This window comes from Pleurodeles waltl, chromosome 2_2 (assembly GCF_031143425.1).
Source record: "Pleurodeles waltl isolate 20211129_DDA chromosome 2_2, aPleWal1.hap1.20221129, whole genome shotgun sequence".
NCBI classification, from domain to species: domain Eukaryota; kingdom Metazoa; phylum Chordata; class Amphibia; order Caudata; family Salamandridae; genus Pleurodeles; species Pleurodeles waltl.
The window spans coordinates 976321140-976338868 of NC_090439.1; the positions used below are offsets into that span (position 1 = coordinate 976321140).

General features: G+C 42.7%; 1 protein-coding gene across 3 annotated transcripts in view; it reads left to right on the forward strand.

The window, feature by feature from the left end:
• The window catches only part of COL14A1 (collagen type XIV alpha 1 chain), a 443381-nt gene that overhangs the window by 284906 nt on the left and 140746 nt on the right, over positions 1-17729 (forward strand). For all 3 annotated transcript variants that reach the window (XM_069220679.1, XM_069220680.1, XM_069220681.1), the window contains one exon: positions 4098-4214. In XM_069220679.1, the coding sequence (XP_069076780.1) occupies positions 4098-4214 (117 nt within the window). The remainder of the gene's footprint in view (positions 1-4097; positions 4215-17729) is intronic.

Sequence of the window (17729 nt, forward strand, 5' to 3'; positions counted from 1 at the left end):
TTGATCACTGGAGGCCTACTGATGAATCTTTACTGACATCCAGTATTACTATTCAAATGCTTCTGGTTTATGATTCTATGGTATCTTTATGACTTCTTGTCCAGGATCTAACTTGTAAAACACTGGGATCCTGTGTCAGAATCTTCTGTTACTTCAGCATCAGGAAAAATCATGAGTTGTCAATTATAGTTGTGGGCATCATTCTTTTCATTTTAAGTTCTGGCTGAGGCAAGGGCAGAGGAAAGGCAGGCACTTAAAAGCACTGCCTTGAGTTGAACAGGTTAAAACTCATTAAAACAAGAATCACATTTCTTTTGAGCGTTGGGCTAGGACAGATATTACCATTTTTGCAATTCATAACTCACATAGATTCTGTCTACTTGAACAGTACACACCATACCTGTTTATAGTGGTTGTATGTTTGACGACATTAAGCAGGATAACAAAGGTTGTATTTTTTTATATAGGCCCTTCCAAGTAACAACATTTGCTCAACTGTTTTACAATCTCTATAACAACTACTATATATCACAATAACATTATCTTTGGTATTGAAAAAACAGAGATGGATTCAGAGACAATCTACTTCATATGTTAATTTTTTAAAGTGCAATATGTTTTGCCTGGCATGACCTAAAGTTCCCAGAGGCTACTCATTTCATAGAAAAAGCTCTTCTGGCATGCTCCTTGTTATGTTATGTTATGTTAAGTAAACTTGTAGAACTCATATTCACCATGTGGTTTCTTGGCAGTAAGGAACAGCAGAAAATCCAAGCCGAGCCTAATGCACATTAAAAGGGAAAAGTGCCTAATAAGCTTGCCTAAACAGCCAAGTCTTTAGCTCTTTCCGAAATTTCACATAATCAGTCTGATGACGTATTCATAGAGGCAGAGAGTTCCAAATTTCCAAATTGGCAAATTGATGGAGCTTGTACAGAAAACTAGCACCACCCAACTTCTTCCTGTAACATTTTGGAATAATCAAAAGATTAGCGGAACAGGATTGTAGATTCCTAGCTCATAAATATTTCACAATTCTGTTTTTTTTTTAAATTGGGGACCCTTATCTCAAAACTCCTTGAAGAAAATCTAACTGGTTTTGTAGGTAATCCTATCTTCCAGTGGGAGTCAATGAATAGCTCTCAACAAAGGAGAAATATGGCAATTTTTAGGTAAATAAAAATAAGTCTGGCTGCCTGATTCTGAACAATCTGCAATCAACGTAATTATTTTTTGGGCAGGTCGAGATATAGAGAGTTGGAGTAATCATGCCGAGATGTGATTAATGCCATGATCACCAAGATTAAGGCATTGTGAGAAAGCTAGGTGGGAATTGTTTTGATTTTCCTGAGAGTCAGGAAACAGGCTGAAATCACAGAGCCTATCTGAGGTTTCTAGGTGAGCTCACTATCAAAGGTGACATCTAAGCTTCTTTCTGAAGTTTAGGAGAAGGGTATTCTCCCATTTCAGAAGGCCAAGAAGAAAGGTTTCCAAATATCAATTTTGTTCTTCAGAAGTACGATTCCAGATTTTTGGCATTAAGCTTTGAGAAATTACTGCCCCTCCATTCCCAGATAAAACACATGATAGATTGGAAGTTTCTCTGGGATGGAAGGGAGCCATCCAGTCTAAAACGTAACTGGGAATCGTCTGCACAGTTATATACTTTGGAATTCATCTTGCCCAAAGCTTCAATGAGGAGTTTAATATAGATGTTAAATAGGTGAGGTGACAAAGAGGAGTCCTGAGGGACCCCGCAGTCCAGTTGGGCCACTATGGCATTAAAAGGGCCCAAAATGATCAACTGAGTGTGGTTCTTCAAAAAAAAATTATCCAGTCAAGGGCTAGGCCTTGAAGCCCCCCAGCCACCACATGGTCCACCAGAAAATTGTGGTTGACCATTTCGAAGACCGCTGATAAGTCCAGTAGGAGTAATGCAGAGGCCAAACATTTTTCACCTTTATGCATATCATCCACTACTGAAAGAACTACCAATTCAGTGTCATGAAAAGGAGAAAAACCCCGCTTGGCACAAATTCAAGAACTTGGAGTTCTCAAGATATGAGCAAAGAATTTGTGCTACATAAACTTATAATACATTAGTGGAAAAAGGCAGTAGAGAAATAGGCCGATAGTTTTTCCAGAAGTAACAGATCTTCATCTTGTTTTGTAAGGGACTTACCACTGCCTCTTTAAAGGGCACTGGGACACTTCCGAAGGCCATGGAAAAATTTAAAAGAGACAGGAGAGGGCCTAATATTTCAGGGATAAAAGATTTGAGGACTTTAGGGCGGCAGGGATCATTTGGTGAGCTATACTTTACTTTTGACATTAGCACAAGTAAACATTCTTCATTGAGAGCAGGAAAATTAGAGAGAGCAATGGGGTTCATATCTGAAAAGATAGCGGAGGCTCACTAGGGCCTGGCACAATGTTGTCTTTAATTCTTTAAATTTTATCAATAAAGTATGTATTTAACATATTGCAGAGCTCTTGTGTAGGAACTATTGACAGAGACAATCTGTCTCGTCTAGAGAGCCTGGCCACTGTTATAAATATGTGCTTATCACTAGCATTTCATAACCAAGGAGAAAACTCTTTTTCCATTAAATGAACATCTTGGCAGGGCCCAGGCACAGTGTCAGTGAGAGTTGTACGGAAGCTGTCCTTGTCTATATATGACCAGTTACGAACATACTGGCTGATTTGAAATTTTGTATCAATCTAGTTGTTGTAGGCCAACTAAGTTAGACCAAGGGCAGGGAACGATTTTTATGTTTGTAATTAGGAGATTTGCTGTAGATGAATTCTGTTTTATTTTTATTTATCCCACGTTTCACAATAATAAAAAAAAGTGCCACAGTGTCACATTTCTAAAGGGGTTCATGATGGCCAGCTAGAACAATAAATCAGGCTTTAAAAATACGAAATTATAACACTCTGGTCTTCTTGAATTTTCAGGAATGTTCTGTGGATGGAAGCCATTAACAATCCAATCAATGAATACATGAAACTATTATACTTGCTGCCAAGGGCTGTACCAGTGATAAAGGCCCTAATTAAGACTTTGGCGGACAGAAAAGGCCGTCAGTCGAAGTTCCGTGGTCAGGTTACTGCCAGTGCGGTCCCCTTCCTGTGGCCCCTATTACGAGTTTCCCGCTGGGTCAGTAGGAGGAAACAGAGTTTCTGCTCACTGGCCCAGCGGGAAACAGCCCAGAACATTGACGCCAGCTCGCAATAGAGCCGGCGGCAATGTTGCGGTGTAAAGGTGCACCAGCACCCGTTGCGCTTTTCACTGTCTCCAAAGCAAGACAGTGCTTTGCAGACAGTGAAAAGTGCATTGGAGATGACCAAGTGCATGGGCAGTGCAGGGACCCCCATGGGGCCCCCTGCTCCCCGTTTCTGCCAGCCTTTACATGGTGGTGCTACCCCCATGTAATCGCCAGCGGAGAAGGGACTAGTAATCCCCAGGGGAGCGCTGTTTGCAGTGCTGCCCTGGTGGATTAGGACCGTCAGCTGCTCCAGTGGAGGAGAAGTGGCGGTGCTGGTGGTTCGACCGTGGTGCAACCGCCGCGGTCGTAATGTGGCTGTCTGAAGACCGCCAGGGTCGTAACGAGGCCCTAAATGTCCTTGTCCTGTGTAGGAGGACAGATTTTGCTTTATTCACCCTCTGACACTCCAGGGAGCTCATGACATTCCAATTTTCTAATCAAGCATTATAACCTGCTTCGGAGGGTTGTAATGGCCTTTAAAGACCCATAACCAGAGTGCCTACAACAAGGGTGAGAGCCATTAACATCTAGTATGTTTGAGGCAGAAGGGTCATTGAGCTAATAAAAATTTCCACCACTGACGCACAATGTTCTAAATAAAAAAAAAATACAAACATTATTATGCTTGGAGCAGAGGTTTGTATACAGCCATTATTGGTTGGCAGGTTTATGCCTCTTTTCCTTTTAAAGTCTAATAATGCCCTATAGATTTGTAGGCAGTCTCCCTAACTCCAAATGTAGGACATTTTGCTATCACACTTTATTTGTGGTCATTCTTTTTTGCTACTGTTTACGTGCCATGTTAATTTGTGTTCTACATTGCAGTATACCTGGGAGTGACAAATCTGGAAACCTATCAAGTGCGTATGACGAGCATGTGCGCACAGTGGCAGATTCACAGACATGCGACGGCCTATAAGATAGTGATGGAATCACTTGTCGGTAAGTGTCTTCCTATGCATCAGTACATGCCTGGAAGGTGAAATACAGATGCTCTCTATCAACCTGTCCAACCGATAGAGAATAATAGCCCTCTTAGTGGATGGTGAGATTGGCTCAGCCAAGCAGAATGTTAAGTTTTCTGATGTAATTGAGTGTGTGAAGCAGACATGTAGCAGGCAAGGGCAGTAAAACGTCACTCTGACTTTTTTGTGCGACTAGGCTGGCGGTTCTTGATAGATTTATTGCCTGCATGCTTTGAGGTGCTTACAGCTGTTTATTGCTCTTTTCTCTAGCTGGCACCCTCACTCTTAAGCTTGGACTGATATTTTCATGGTGGATAATGAAGGGCAGTTACTATCTTCAGTAGAGTGGGTTAACCTCTGCTAATAAGTGGAGTGAACTAGAGAAGGGGATTTGTATATTTGGAAAAGGAGAGCCAGCATATGACAAAGTGGGCTTGTCATGTGTGATGCTGCTGGGCACTATTGTCTTTTCAGGTCTCACCTACTATACAGTACTTGTGCTGCCTGCTGCGAGAAGTATTGTGGGCTTGCCAAGAACATACAGGGGCTTAAATACCGCCTATTACTCACCATTGGTTTGCCAGAGTTTGTTCCTAAAAGAATACTGTGAATGATAGAACATTCTAAACTGTTTTTTTCGTTGGAGAAGCAACGTGCAGTTGGATAAAACACTGGTACTTGCCAAAGGGGGCACACATGCCAGAGAACCACCTTACAGTTAGGCCGGGTTTCTGCAAATGCATGTTATAAAGCGGAGTGCAAAACATAGAGTGTCAACAGTATGCAACAATATGGAATTAACAATAGTAAAATGTGGGGCTCTACATATGTGAAATATGCTTGGAGTTACATTAGCTTCATTGTAATTCCTAACTGTTAGTCTCTTCTTACTCCTAACCTGAGTTTTTCCTGCAGCACCAAGTCATAGCCAATTAACCGGGGGAATTTTCCCAGTATCCCAATCCCACCTCCTGTACCACCTTATTGCTACGTCTTCTTCTTACACCAGCACTTACTTCGTCACTTGCATTTTGCATTATTGTAACCCTAATCCAACCCCTAAACCTAATCTAACCTTAACCTATAGATTACCCAAATCCTATCCGTTATTACGACAATCCTGATACTAACCCTTACTTCATCATGAACCATAACCCCTTCTATTATATCTTCCCTTAGTCTAACACTTACCCTAACCCAACACGTAAGGTTAATCTATCCCAAACTCTGATGTCCCCCCTAACTCCTGCCCCAAACCAGATCCTAATCCTTACTGGGACTAAAGGTTTTTCCAGTGTAAACAAGTTGCCCTGGAGCCATAGCCTTGGTTTGGGAGTGGTTGCAAATTTCCTACTAATCTAAAGGTTAACCTACCTTACACTTCCTCTACAATGACCCCAGTAATAAATACAGCACAGTAATGGTTGGAGGAGTGCAAACAAAAGACCTTTTTACATAGCTTCTAGGTTGCCTGTTTAATGAAAGATCTCTTTGTCCAGTTTTGCTTTCATCTCTTTCAGAGAATAATCAATTATCCCTGCGCTAATCTTTCTCATTTCATATATAATTAGATTGTTTTAGTTGGCAACAAAATTAGCTTGCTGCAGGCTTTTAGTCTACTGAAGCATGGGTTTTATACGGTGTTTTTCCCCTTTTGGATTTCAAAATGTGTTGCCACTAAATGCATTATGTTGTGAGCAGAACATTTATTTTATAGTTTGACGTTTTCCTGATTTATACATTCACAAATAGCATTCTAACTTCATAGTCTAAATTGCCAGCAACATACTCAGATATTTTTTCAGTGTTACTGAAAGAAAACAGTTATATAGCATAAGAAGACAGGCTGAACTAAAGGAAAGCCAGGATTAGGCCAGGTCAGTTACATGCCACAATCACGTACAAAGCAGTCTCTGCCCTGTGGGGCAGGCCTTTCAAAGGCATTGACCTGCAGACAAATGCCATGAGTTCCTGATAGGTCAGTTTACCTCTCTAACCTTTGTACATTCAAAAGACTCAAAAGTGACTACTAATATCCATTTTACATACTGGGGCACCACAGTCACAATAACATACAGTGACCCTATACTCCAACCCTCCTTTTTATTTTTATTTTGTGCATTTATATAGCACGGTCCCAGTTTCAATGTTGGGGCAATGAGGTGCTTTACATAAATACTGTATATAGGTAACTAGAGATAAGATATATTTAAAGTATTTGCATGGTGTGTGTGATTAAATAATAATGTTTTGGTAATATCCTTTGATTTTGGTTGCAGGTGGCATACATTGATGTTTAATGGTGTAGAGGTATGAGGAGGGAAGACTGGATGCTGTAGGGCTGGATGCGGTAGGAGGGTGCTTGCAGGTGGTAGTAATTAGTTAATGGGTGGCAGAAATATGGTAACGAGTTGGCTTTTAAGTCTCATTTAACTGTGGCAAAAAGGGAAAAGTCTGAGAAGAAAGGCAGCGGTGCCAGTCTTGGTGCATTAACGGAGAAAATGTGTTTCCTCGGTTGGTATTTCTGGGGCTTCTGGACCTTGTGCCTAGTGAGGAATGTGTTGGGTTGTTCAGGTGCTAGCACTTGTTTCATTCATGGTTTATTTTTCTGTCGATATCTTTGTAAATTGTACAGCATGTTTTGACTTTCATGATCTGAAAGAGAGAGTAGTTTTAAGGTGTATGTCAATATGGTTTATGTTTCTTTGGTTTTTGTTCAGTAAAGCTGGTTTACTGGACACCTTTCAGAGGAGCCAAGGTGGTAAACCTAAAACAACTTTCTGCTGGCCGTACCCTCCTCATTTCGATACAGGGTATAGAACTAGACAGTGGAACAGTAGTTGTTACGGGGATGAAAAAACAGTGTTCTGCATTAAAGTTGCAGTTGGTAATATGTTTCTAGGGCTTCAGTTTTGACAGTTTTTAAACTTTGTTGACAACCAGATCTGCGTGAGTTTGGAGTATACTGTCATCAGTGATCAAAAGCTCAGTTTGGAGACTTTAACCTTTAAGCAAATTGTAATCTTCCAGAGGTGGATGGTGTTGAGGCAAGATCTGATGCACTGGATACTGCTGGTCAATGGCACTTTCAGGTATAGTTTTATGTTTGCTGCTGATGGAGGGATGTGTTGGATGGCAGCAGTGTTCCCATGTGTAGTTCCATGTGGGAGGAGATGTGGCTTAGTGGCTGGAGCTGCCGAGTTTGGAAGTGCGGCAACCAGTTTTGAATGTTGCCTCCCCTCATTATCCTGTGATTCTAGGCAAATCACTTAGAAACTGATAACGAGTTTGGTGGTCGGTAGAACCCGACCGCCAAACTCCCGATCAGGAGACAGCCATGGTGCCCACTGGCCCCATTAGAGGTTTTCCACTGGGCTGACCCAGCCCAGTGGAAAACGTGCAGCAGCTTTGGACATGGAGCCGAGTCCAATGATGTCGTACAGGGGACCTCCCTAGCGCCCTCAGAATGAGCATTCTAATGGTCCTGGGGAGGGAGGCCCCTACACTGTCAATGCCATGGGCATTGCAGGGGCCCCCCTGTGGCCCCCTGCACCTGTTCTCAGCCACCCTTTTCATGGCGGTTGAACCTCCATGAAAAAGCTGGCAGAGAACATAGTTGTAATCAGCATGGTGGCACGCGGCGGTTGGACTGCCACAGCCATAGCGGTCCGACCGCCACCATGAGTCTGTCGGTCTTGTGACCATCAGACTCGTATTAGTGGCCTTAATTTCCTGTGCCTAAAAATAAATGGAAAAATATGTAATGGCTGGTTCTCTATTACAGTACTCTAATTCCTTTTTGAACTCAGGGCTATAAAAAACAACATAAAAGTAGTTTGAACTACTTAGCAGTGTATAAGGAGATCGGGGGTCACGGCACATGAATGGGAGTTTCTCAAGTTTTCTAGGTGTGGAAGGTTTTAGATTTTATTATTTGGTGCCTTGCAGAGAAGAGATGCATGTTTAGGCCAGAAAAGTGGTGTAAAGCAAGGCAAGGGTTTAGTAGGTTTCAAATGTAGCATGAGATTTAGGATTTTTATTAAACATTTTTTTTAATGAGGAGATGGTAATAATTGTCAGTTTATTGGGACGTGATGTTAGTCAAGAGAAGGCCTGAGACGACAATGTTCAGATTGGACTGCATGGGTTCTGAACTCTAGGGAGGGTGTGATGTCTAGAAAGGTGACTCTTGTGGAGTTTGGGTGGTATTGCCCATGAGACTGGACACCCACAGATAGGTGTTATTAATATTCTCAATGGTGACAGAATATGCAAATTCAGATATTTCTGTGATGAAGTGTTTGTTACCTCTGGTTAGTAAATCTGATGATAAATGATGTGCTGGGTAGAAGGTAGACTTGAAAGCTTCTTCATAAACAGACATTTAAAAGTGATTCTGGGGGTAATATGAGTTTAGGGAACCGCAGGGTAACTCTGTGAATGACTGCAAGGCTAGCAGCAGACTTCTGATTACATGTCCTAAATATGGTAATGTAGTTGTCATCAAATATAGGGGATGAGGTGAGGTGGGACGCGCCTCTTTAATGGATAACATTTCTTTGACATTGTGGATGATAAATCAGTTATCTTTGTTCCTCAGTGGAGTATACATTTATAAACATGAGTGTAAGGCACTATGTGCTCATGGGGCATTTGATGTGGTGTCCATGGGTGTATGTTGTATTCCTTTGGTATCTGTGTTTGTGAGTGTTATTTGGGTGTTCGTGGGAGGTGTATTCAAAAGACAGGTGAAGGAGTAGAATACGTATTGGCTTTACCCTGACTCCTAACACGCACAAACCGGACGTTCCTACAGCAGTCTCTGTTAGTACCTTATATAATGCTTCTTTTGATGCAAGAGTTAATCTGGGCACAAATTAATATTTTTTGTTTTATTCTTTAAAAAAATGACAACATTTACTCAGGAATTTTTGTGGTTTAAAAATAGTTTATTTAGTTTGGTTGCACTCATAACACCTACTGGTGGTGCTGGGGTATTCAGATAACTGAATACAGACTACAATAAGCGTACACACGATGAATACAAAAGATAGAAGAAAGAGTGGTGAAAAATCTTCCATTTTAAGAAGGGAACATTCCAGGGGCACTTCAACAATGACACTCTATTTTGCCTTGCTCAAATGCCTGTATTTTGGGAAAGTCTTTAAATGCTGGATTAGAAAACCACTTTCCATGAAGAGATGGAAAGCAACATAAGCATTTACTGATCCAGGCCAAGTATTATCATCAAAGCAACCCTAGAATAGAGTAAAATAACTCCAGTATCTTCATTTACTGTGATGAGAGGCACTCAAAAGAATACACATTCTGCCAGGCATTGCTCAGCCACCAATCATAAATTCAATTCAAAAATCGCAGAAAAATGGAAACATGAATTTCCCATTTTAGGCCAAAGACCTTTAAGTTATATTGCATGAACCCTCCAATGGCACTCTATTTTTATCTTGCTGAATTCAGGCAAGGCCATAAAAGACTTGTCAGCAAAATGGAGTATGAGCATGTGAGAAATTGGACTGTTGGTTGCCTGAGGTGTGACCCATTGTCAAGCACCAAACACGATTCTTGCCAGGGTAAAGCAGAAGGAAATTGCATATTAACCTGTGGTCAGCCCCTGTCACCTTGTCACAGAGCAGACAGGCTTAATGTGGAGGCAAGGTTTAAAGTATTTCTGCAACACCCCAAGCAGTAAAACATAACACAAGAAGATCCCACACCAGGTTACAAAAATAGAGTAAAATGTAACACATAGAACAAGATCAAAACACCACAAATCCAATCAGTAGAACTACAGTTACGAATGTTTAAAGAATAGAGTGAAAAATAGCACCCAAAAGCATAAAGCGCCATCCTCGGCTATCTAGTCGCACTGAACCTGGTCAAATTCAAAAGTTCGGACTGACCGCAATGGAGTGAAGGTCGGATACAGTCCCAGGTTAGTCCCCCTGAAGGTTTACCTTCTCAAGTTTGCTGCCAAGAGTCCCGTGGGCTATAGAGAGGGTTGCAAGGAGAACATCACGGGAGGTTGTTGGCATGGCGCAAAGAGCAGGCAGGTGTCAAGGACGGGCAGGCTGAGCTTAATGTTGGTGGTCACCAGCAAACGTTCAATTCTGCAGTTCAAAGAGATGGGCCGGCGGCGCTTTGTGCTGATTTCTGGTGTGAGTGGCATGGTCTTGGTTTGAACAGGCCTGGAGCCCAAAAGCTTGATTTCAGCACCCGTGAGCCACAGCAAGGCTCCAGGAGCTGAGAGGTACCACTTGGGCATCAGGAACTCACTGCAGCTGGGTATAGGGGCTGGTTCAGGATGCTAGGAGTCTTTTATGTTATTGAGACTCTGGAGGCCAGCAGACTAGCCCATGGAGTCACTCTGAGGTCCTGGGATCAAGATGAAGTTGCAGGTCCAGTTCTATTGGCACAGGAAAGAGGGCTGCAGATCAACACAGCAAAGCAGCAGTTTCTTTAGAGCAGCAGTCCGGCACAGTGGCAGGCCTTTGAGCTGCACAGCAGTCGTTCTTCCTGGCAGAAGATCGACAGGTCAGAAGTGTACTGAAGAGTTGGTGACTGAGGTCCAGTATGTACCCCTTTGAAGTCCACAGGCATCCTGCCATCCCTACCCCGGCTCCAGACAAACTACAGGGGGTATGCAGCCCTTTTGTGGTGGCAGGACAGAGCCTATTTAGGTATAGGTGGGGCTGTACCCAGTTCCTCTCTACCATCCTGCCAGTAATGGCCCATCTAGGCACACTTAAGCTCCCCAGTGTGTGTTGCTTTTTAGGAGGAATTAATGAAGCTCAGCTGTCTGCTACACCCAGTTATGTGACCAGAGACAGGCTGCAGGCACTAAAGGGCTAACGCTGGAAAATACCAACTTATGGCATTTTGAGAATTACAATTTAAAATCAGACTTCACTGTAAGCTAGGATTTTAAATGGTGATTCCAGAGACACCAACCATAAACTGGTTGCATGTTCCCATTTGAAAATTCACTTATACATTGTAAAAAGGTCATTCCTATGTTTGTCTATGGGAGAAGCAGTAGTAAGAAACAAATGTAAGAGTTTTCACTACCAGGACATGTAAAACTTGAAAGTACAGGTCCAACTTTTTAAATACATTTTATTTTGTCATCTAGGCTGTCCAGGGTTTACCCTAGAATTGACTTAAATCTATCTGTTAAAAAGCATTGGCAAAGCTAATAGGTCTCACCTATGCAAGCTTTATTAATTTTGTCAGTATTTTTTTAGGTATTTTGAACAGCAGCGTGGCTAAAAATACAAAATAAAAGTGCTATGACTTAGCCGTGTCATAGCGCTATTTTTTTCTTATACTTTCAGTCACGTTGCACAGCAGACGTGCTGTGCAACAAGTCTAATCAAACATTGACAAAGCCCTAGGCGAGACCTACTGGTTTTACCAATACTTGTTTTTCTTATTTCAAGGTGGGAGGCAAACACAGGAGGTAGGGTGAGTTGGAGAGTCTACACAGACAACAGAGGGTGGGAGTAAGTGTGGACAGGCAACAAGTGTGGAGGAAAGTGCAGTGGGTGAGACAAGCAACAACACAATGATGGAGGGAGTGACACAGAGGGGGAAGAGGTATATGAGAGAGATGCAGTTTGGTGGGGGTGCTGTCATGTCAGGCCTTTAACGGAGATGAAAGGGGCCCTTAACGGGATTGTTGCCCCTCTAACCTGAGAGCCTGACTCCCAGCTGCACCATATGTACAGCAGGACAGCATCTTGAGCTCAAGGCTCTCTTAAACTCCATGCACCCAAGTTAGTGACAGTGACTGCAGTGCAGCACCAGACACTGCTTGGAGTCTGTGCTTCACATAGAAACAAAACCAGCACACTGAGAAAAAGAATCTCACAGCAGCAACGACTTCAGAGCAAACCGAGATTGTGCAACTCTGAGGTTCTGTGCATCTGCTGCAGTGGCGCGTCTTCGGAAACAAAACTCGAAGCAAGCGCTTCAAGCACAGCTTAGTAATACGAGAGTGATGGTAACACCTGCTCTTTGAAATGCTCACAGTTCACAGTTGTGAACAAAAAAGGTGACCACTATGTAAGGAAATTGTGTAGTCCTTTAGGATGATGAACCGCGGGTTAGGCTAAGTGAGGCAGCTGAAGCGCTTGATGATGCGGAAACTGCCCTCTAACACTGCTAGGGCCACTTCATTTCTGTTTGTCAGTTCAGATCTTATTGCCCCTCGCCTGACCCTCAATAAAATTGTTAAAAATCATCACAGAAGGCTACCCTACAAAACTCCAGCGCAACTCTTACAAGTCTTATACAACGGAAGAGCCCAGAATGATACACATGGCGTGGACGGACGAGTACGCTTCTGAGCTCGAGTAACCCCAGCATCTTCCCCACCAACCTAATCACAAAAATCGTGAAATCTGACTGGAAATGCTGCAATGCGTGGTTAATAAATATCTCCAAAAGTATGCTGAAGAGCCATGGTGCTTCTTGTTAGCAAACAGTGTAGCTGAGTTTTTTCCATGCCCTAACCTCCCGCTCCCACATCAATACTGAGGGAGGAATAATACCACTCACTACATGTCGACAGCGGAGGGGTCCAGTCCCTGTAGTGTTCTCTTCAATGCCTAATTTGTGCAGGTGTCAAGCATTGCTTTTAGTTGACTTAACTTATTTTCTCCATTAGACTCTGACCAGGAGAAAAAAAATTGGAATAGGGAGAAAGGAAGAGAAAACAAACTAGAAGTACTGATTTCACAACTTCTTACTCATGTTGCACCGGTGGCAGATAGACATAGGTCTTGAACAACTCTCTGCGACACACATCTGCCTTGATGCGGTCGGCACTGGCTTTCTGAGCTTCCAGATATCCAGATACAGAAATTTAACAATCAGAAAGATACTCACCACCATCTTCAAGGTGTTGCCGTAAGTGATGGATGACGCAAACAACCAACCTCCACTACAGCAATCACCATCCTGTTATTAAGTACGTCCAAGGTCAACACCGCCGTTATGACGTCACAACGCTAAGGGTATGCAAAGAAGCAGAATCATTTTGACATCACGTCATTCTTTGAGGAACAATGCGGTTTTACAGTTTACTTTTTTAATTGCATGTGATTTATCCGTCAGTCTAGGCCTCCCAGAACTGTATGCGAAGCACATTACAGAGGGCTTCAAACTTTTTTCTTGCCATCATAAAACATTGCTGCATTTCAGATTGAAAGTCTGGGATGGCAATCTGTGCTGCTTTGACAGGCATTAAAAAAATGCCATTATCCAAATGCTCATTTAGCGCACATGGAAAGGGAGGGGTTGGGGGAACGGCTGAAGCAGCGAAGCAGGAGGGGGCTATGGGAGGGGGTAACCCTCTCACTTCGAAGTCAGAGAAAGTAATTTAAAGCTGTCCCTCGAAAACAGCATCTGACATTCTGCATGAGGAGATAAGAACAAGAATTAACACCCTGTTTACAGAGCTCGGAGCCACTGAATACATTGAGCACTCGTGTGAAATGCTATTAGAGAAAAGGAAAAGTAGTCCCTAAACAGATGCTAATGTTGGGACACGTGGAAAGCTACAAGTACTACTGGGCTGCTCCATGGGAGGGAACAATCCATGAAAAGGAGGAACAAATAGAAAAGATCAAGCACTTAAAAGCAAGGATTTTTAAAGGACACTGAACCAAACAAATGAAAAGCAATGGGCAGATTTGAAGCTCACAAAGTATATACAACAGGTCTCGAAGAGTCAATGCAAGTGCTGTATAGGCTCAACCTAAAAAGGAAGACTTGTGCCTAGCAAAAGGGTTATTTTGCCAGGTCAAAATGCCAGTTTAAAACTGCACACACAGGCTCCGGAACAGTAGGCCTAAGACATGTTCAAAGGGCTAGTTAAGTGGGTGGCACAGTCAGTGCTGCATTCTCACTAGTGGCCTTTAAATTCCAAGCCCTGGGCACAGATAGTGCTACTTTGCTAGGGACTTCAAAGTAAATTAAATATGCCAATTGGGTACAAGTCAGTGTTACCATGTTTACAGGAGAGAGCACAAGCACTTTAGCACTGGTTAGCAGTGGTAAAGTCAGTGCTTAATTTGTGCTTCATGTTTCCGGTGCAGAGCACCGGCACTTATTTTTGAGGGCCGGCACTTAATTTTCTACCTCAAGCATTTATTACGAGCAAAAGACATATATGGGGATGACAGAGGAAGAGAAAAACAAAAATGTGTCACAAAGGAAGAAAGCAGAAAGCTGAAGGAGTGAGCTGAAGGGGCAGGGAGGGGCTGTAAATGGATTGAAGAGGCCCGAGATGGCTTCAGGATTACACTGCCGTGGTATTCTGTCCTCGCACATTTAATTGCAGCAACCGCGTGCTTAAGAGGAGGGCTTTGGAAACCGGCATGTTTTTATTTACAAATTAAGCAATGGGTATAGTACACAGAGTCCTAAGGCCAACAAAAACAAATGCAGTAAAAAAATAGGAAGAGGAAGCCAAAAAGTCTGGGGATGACCATGCAGAAAGGTTACTTCAAAGTGTTAAATGCCTAGTCAGTAAAAGTGTGCTCTGTGTGAGGGTGTGGCACACCATAACCAGATCAAAAAGGTGGGAACTGTGTCAGATTTTTTGTAATAGCAACTCCTTCTCTGCAAGCATTTCAATGACAGGCAAGTCTGAAGAGTTTGTTATTCAGGTGTTTCCTGACCCTTTTGTAGTTTGTCAAAGTCTGGGGCCCAGAACCCTTAAGATCCTCCTTCCATTTCATTTGTTTGAGGGTGCATTGCTTGTTTAGGGAAGTGGTCTCTGAACATAAGTTCCTCCTTGGAGTATAGTAAGCACGACCAGACTGGCCATTTATTTCCTCTGACATTTCCCTTGGGGTCTGGAGTTGAAAGCCGGTGTGAAGAGCCAGGCCACTGCTAGTGCCCCTGTCACTTAATCCATCTCCCTGGCGTTAATTGCTGGATGCACAGTGGGGCTTCATGAGAAAGAGTGGAGTAATGGAGAAAGAGAGAGGGAGAGAGAGATCAGAGTGGGAGAAGAAAGGGAGAGGAGAGAGACAGAGAAAGAATGAATTGAGCGGGAGATAGAAAGATGGAAGGAAGAAGCTGGGCTGTTTTAATTTTTTTTGCCAGGGCTGCTTTGGGTTCCCAGTTCGGTCGTGATACACAATATATGGGCCTTTTTTGCAATAGGCTTTGTGAGTAGTGAAAAGGTTTTAACCTGTATCCTTGCTTCTACACGGATCCTCTGAAGTGCTTATAGGCCTGGTTTAATGTGGTCATTCTTGCAAGGCTCAGACATATTCTTGCTGGCTGATATTGCATACTCTGCAGCCTGTCAGTGTGTGTCTTTGGTGGCCCTGTGTATATGACGTTGCACTAGAGAAGGCACGCAAAGGCAAAGTGTTGCGGCTGATAACTCAAAAAAGTATTTCAAAATTTAGCCATGAACTGTATGTTTCAATAGGCAACTTATCCCTGCAGAGACTTCCACATGTAACATTGGCAAGATCGTCCAAGAGATATGTGCTACTATGGCACCATATCAAAAATGTGGCTGTTGGGTTTGAAACAAAAAACAGCAGAGTCCTTTTCTGAGTTTGGCAGGGTCTGTCATATGTGGAAGCTTGAGTGATTTTCCTGGTCCCAAGCAATAACTTTTTGCATCTGTAAAATATTACTGAAGATTTTCTTAGCATTATGCTCCGTTCTTCAAGTCAGGAATTCCACACTGTAGGAAGTCAGTGCATTCCTGCTGCTTTTCGCAAAGGGGTTTTGCTTTTTAAATCACTCAAAATCTCCTATACTGAGGGGTTGTGCCTGTAGTCCAGTGGTTCTCAACCTTTTGATTTCTGTGGACCTCCGCTTAATCATCCAGGGACTCCCAGTGAAACATTATTGGAATCCGCGGACCATCAGAGACATTACTGGAATCCTAGGTCCGTGGCCTAAGTAATTTTCATGATTTGAAATGTAAGACAATACACAAAAACACAGAAACAAACATTCAGCAAACAAGCACACACATGATTAAATGTTAAAATTTAATTTTCAATAATGTATACAGAACCATGATTCTAATTTTAATGGGAAGGCTGGTGCTTTTCTGTATTCAATTGACGCACTTTTGCTGCTCCCACACGTCAGTCTGAGGATACCAGCATCATTTTTAGCCTCCAATTTCTGGTTCCTTCACATTTACAGTACGTTTTAAAACGTTCAAGTTAAGATTTTGCGTCTATTTTGTCTATTTTTAGATATACTTTATTTATCCGGTAATATTATTTAAGCTTTTACAGACCCCCTGAGTAGGCGTCGCAGATCCCTAGGGGTCCTCGGACCACAAGTTAAGAACCGCTTCTGTAGTCAGTTCCAGATTCACACTGATTCTCTGCATTGGCTGTACCGCCTCTCAACATGACCAATAGTTACTTAGCTAAAAGTGCTGCAAGTGATGTAGCAGGGACACGTAGGCAGTAGGGTAAGCTATGAGCCCTAAGGGATAGTTTTAAATTGAATTCTGACAAAAAAACACATGAATATATTATCCCAAAGGCAGTGTTGCTGCTGTCTTGAAACTTTGTCCAGTCGGCAAATGCTTATTTGATGTCTGCTGCATATACAAGCAGGAGGAGTGGCGACAACACAAGTGTTGTACCTGCTACACGTTGTTTTATCTATAGGTCATCACCTGCTCAGAAGGGGTTCCTGTCTCATTTTCACCATTCTTTTGTCTGATTATATTTCGTCTCTGAAATATGACCTTAGAGACTTTTCTCAACACATTTATTTTGTATATATTTTCGTAGGATACGTTTTTTACCTGTTTCCTTTAATCTTGTGTTACCCCAGAATAGGGGGAGGTTCCCCTCTAACACACCTTTCCCCTGGCACACCTTTCACAGCCCTAGCCGCCCGTGTTCTGTTAATATCTCCTTTGCTTTGACTCTCTTGCCTGGCCATCCCATGTGGCATCCTCTGGACACTCTATTGCTGCGCAAGCATTCTCTGCTATCCCAGCATGTCTGCGATGTTCCCATCTCCTTCTCCGCCTGGCAATGCTGTGACCTCTGATTCATTTCGTAAAATTAAAGGGAAGACTGAAGCACGGTGAAAGGCTGTAAATCTACGGCAGTACTTTGGTGCACAGCTCAGTGCGAAGATGCAGCATTTAACAAATATTTTGGGATTTTTCTTGCTGAAATTCTTTTTTTGAAAGTACATCAGCGGACATTACAATATTTTCTCTGAAACGTGTTTAACAGAGTCCCAGTAGCTTTAAACCCAGGCCTGGGAAGGCCACTACATGGTAGTACGCACCTATGGATTACCGCTTTATTCCTCGTGTCTCAGCATATTTTGACCCATGATGAGGATATAGTTACAATGTCTTTTAGAGCTAGAAATCTTCACTGTACCTAAAACTGTATTTGTGTATAGAAGTACCATGGCACCAACCATGGTGTTCAAATCCAGGATCTGCTGGGTGTTA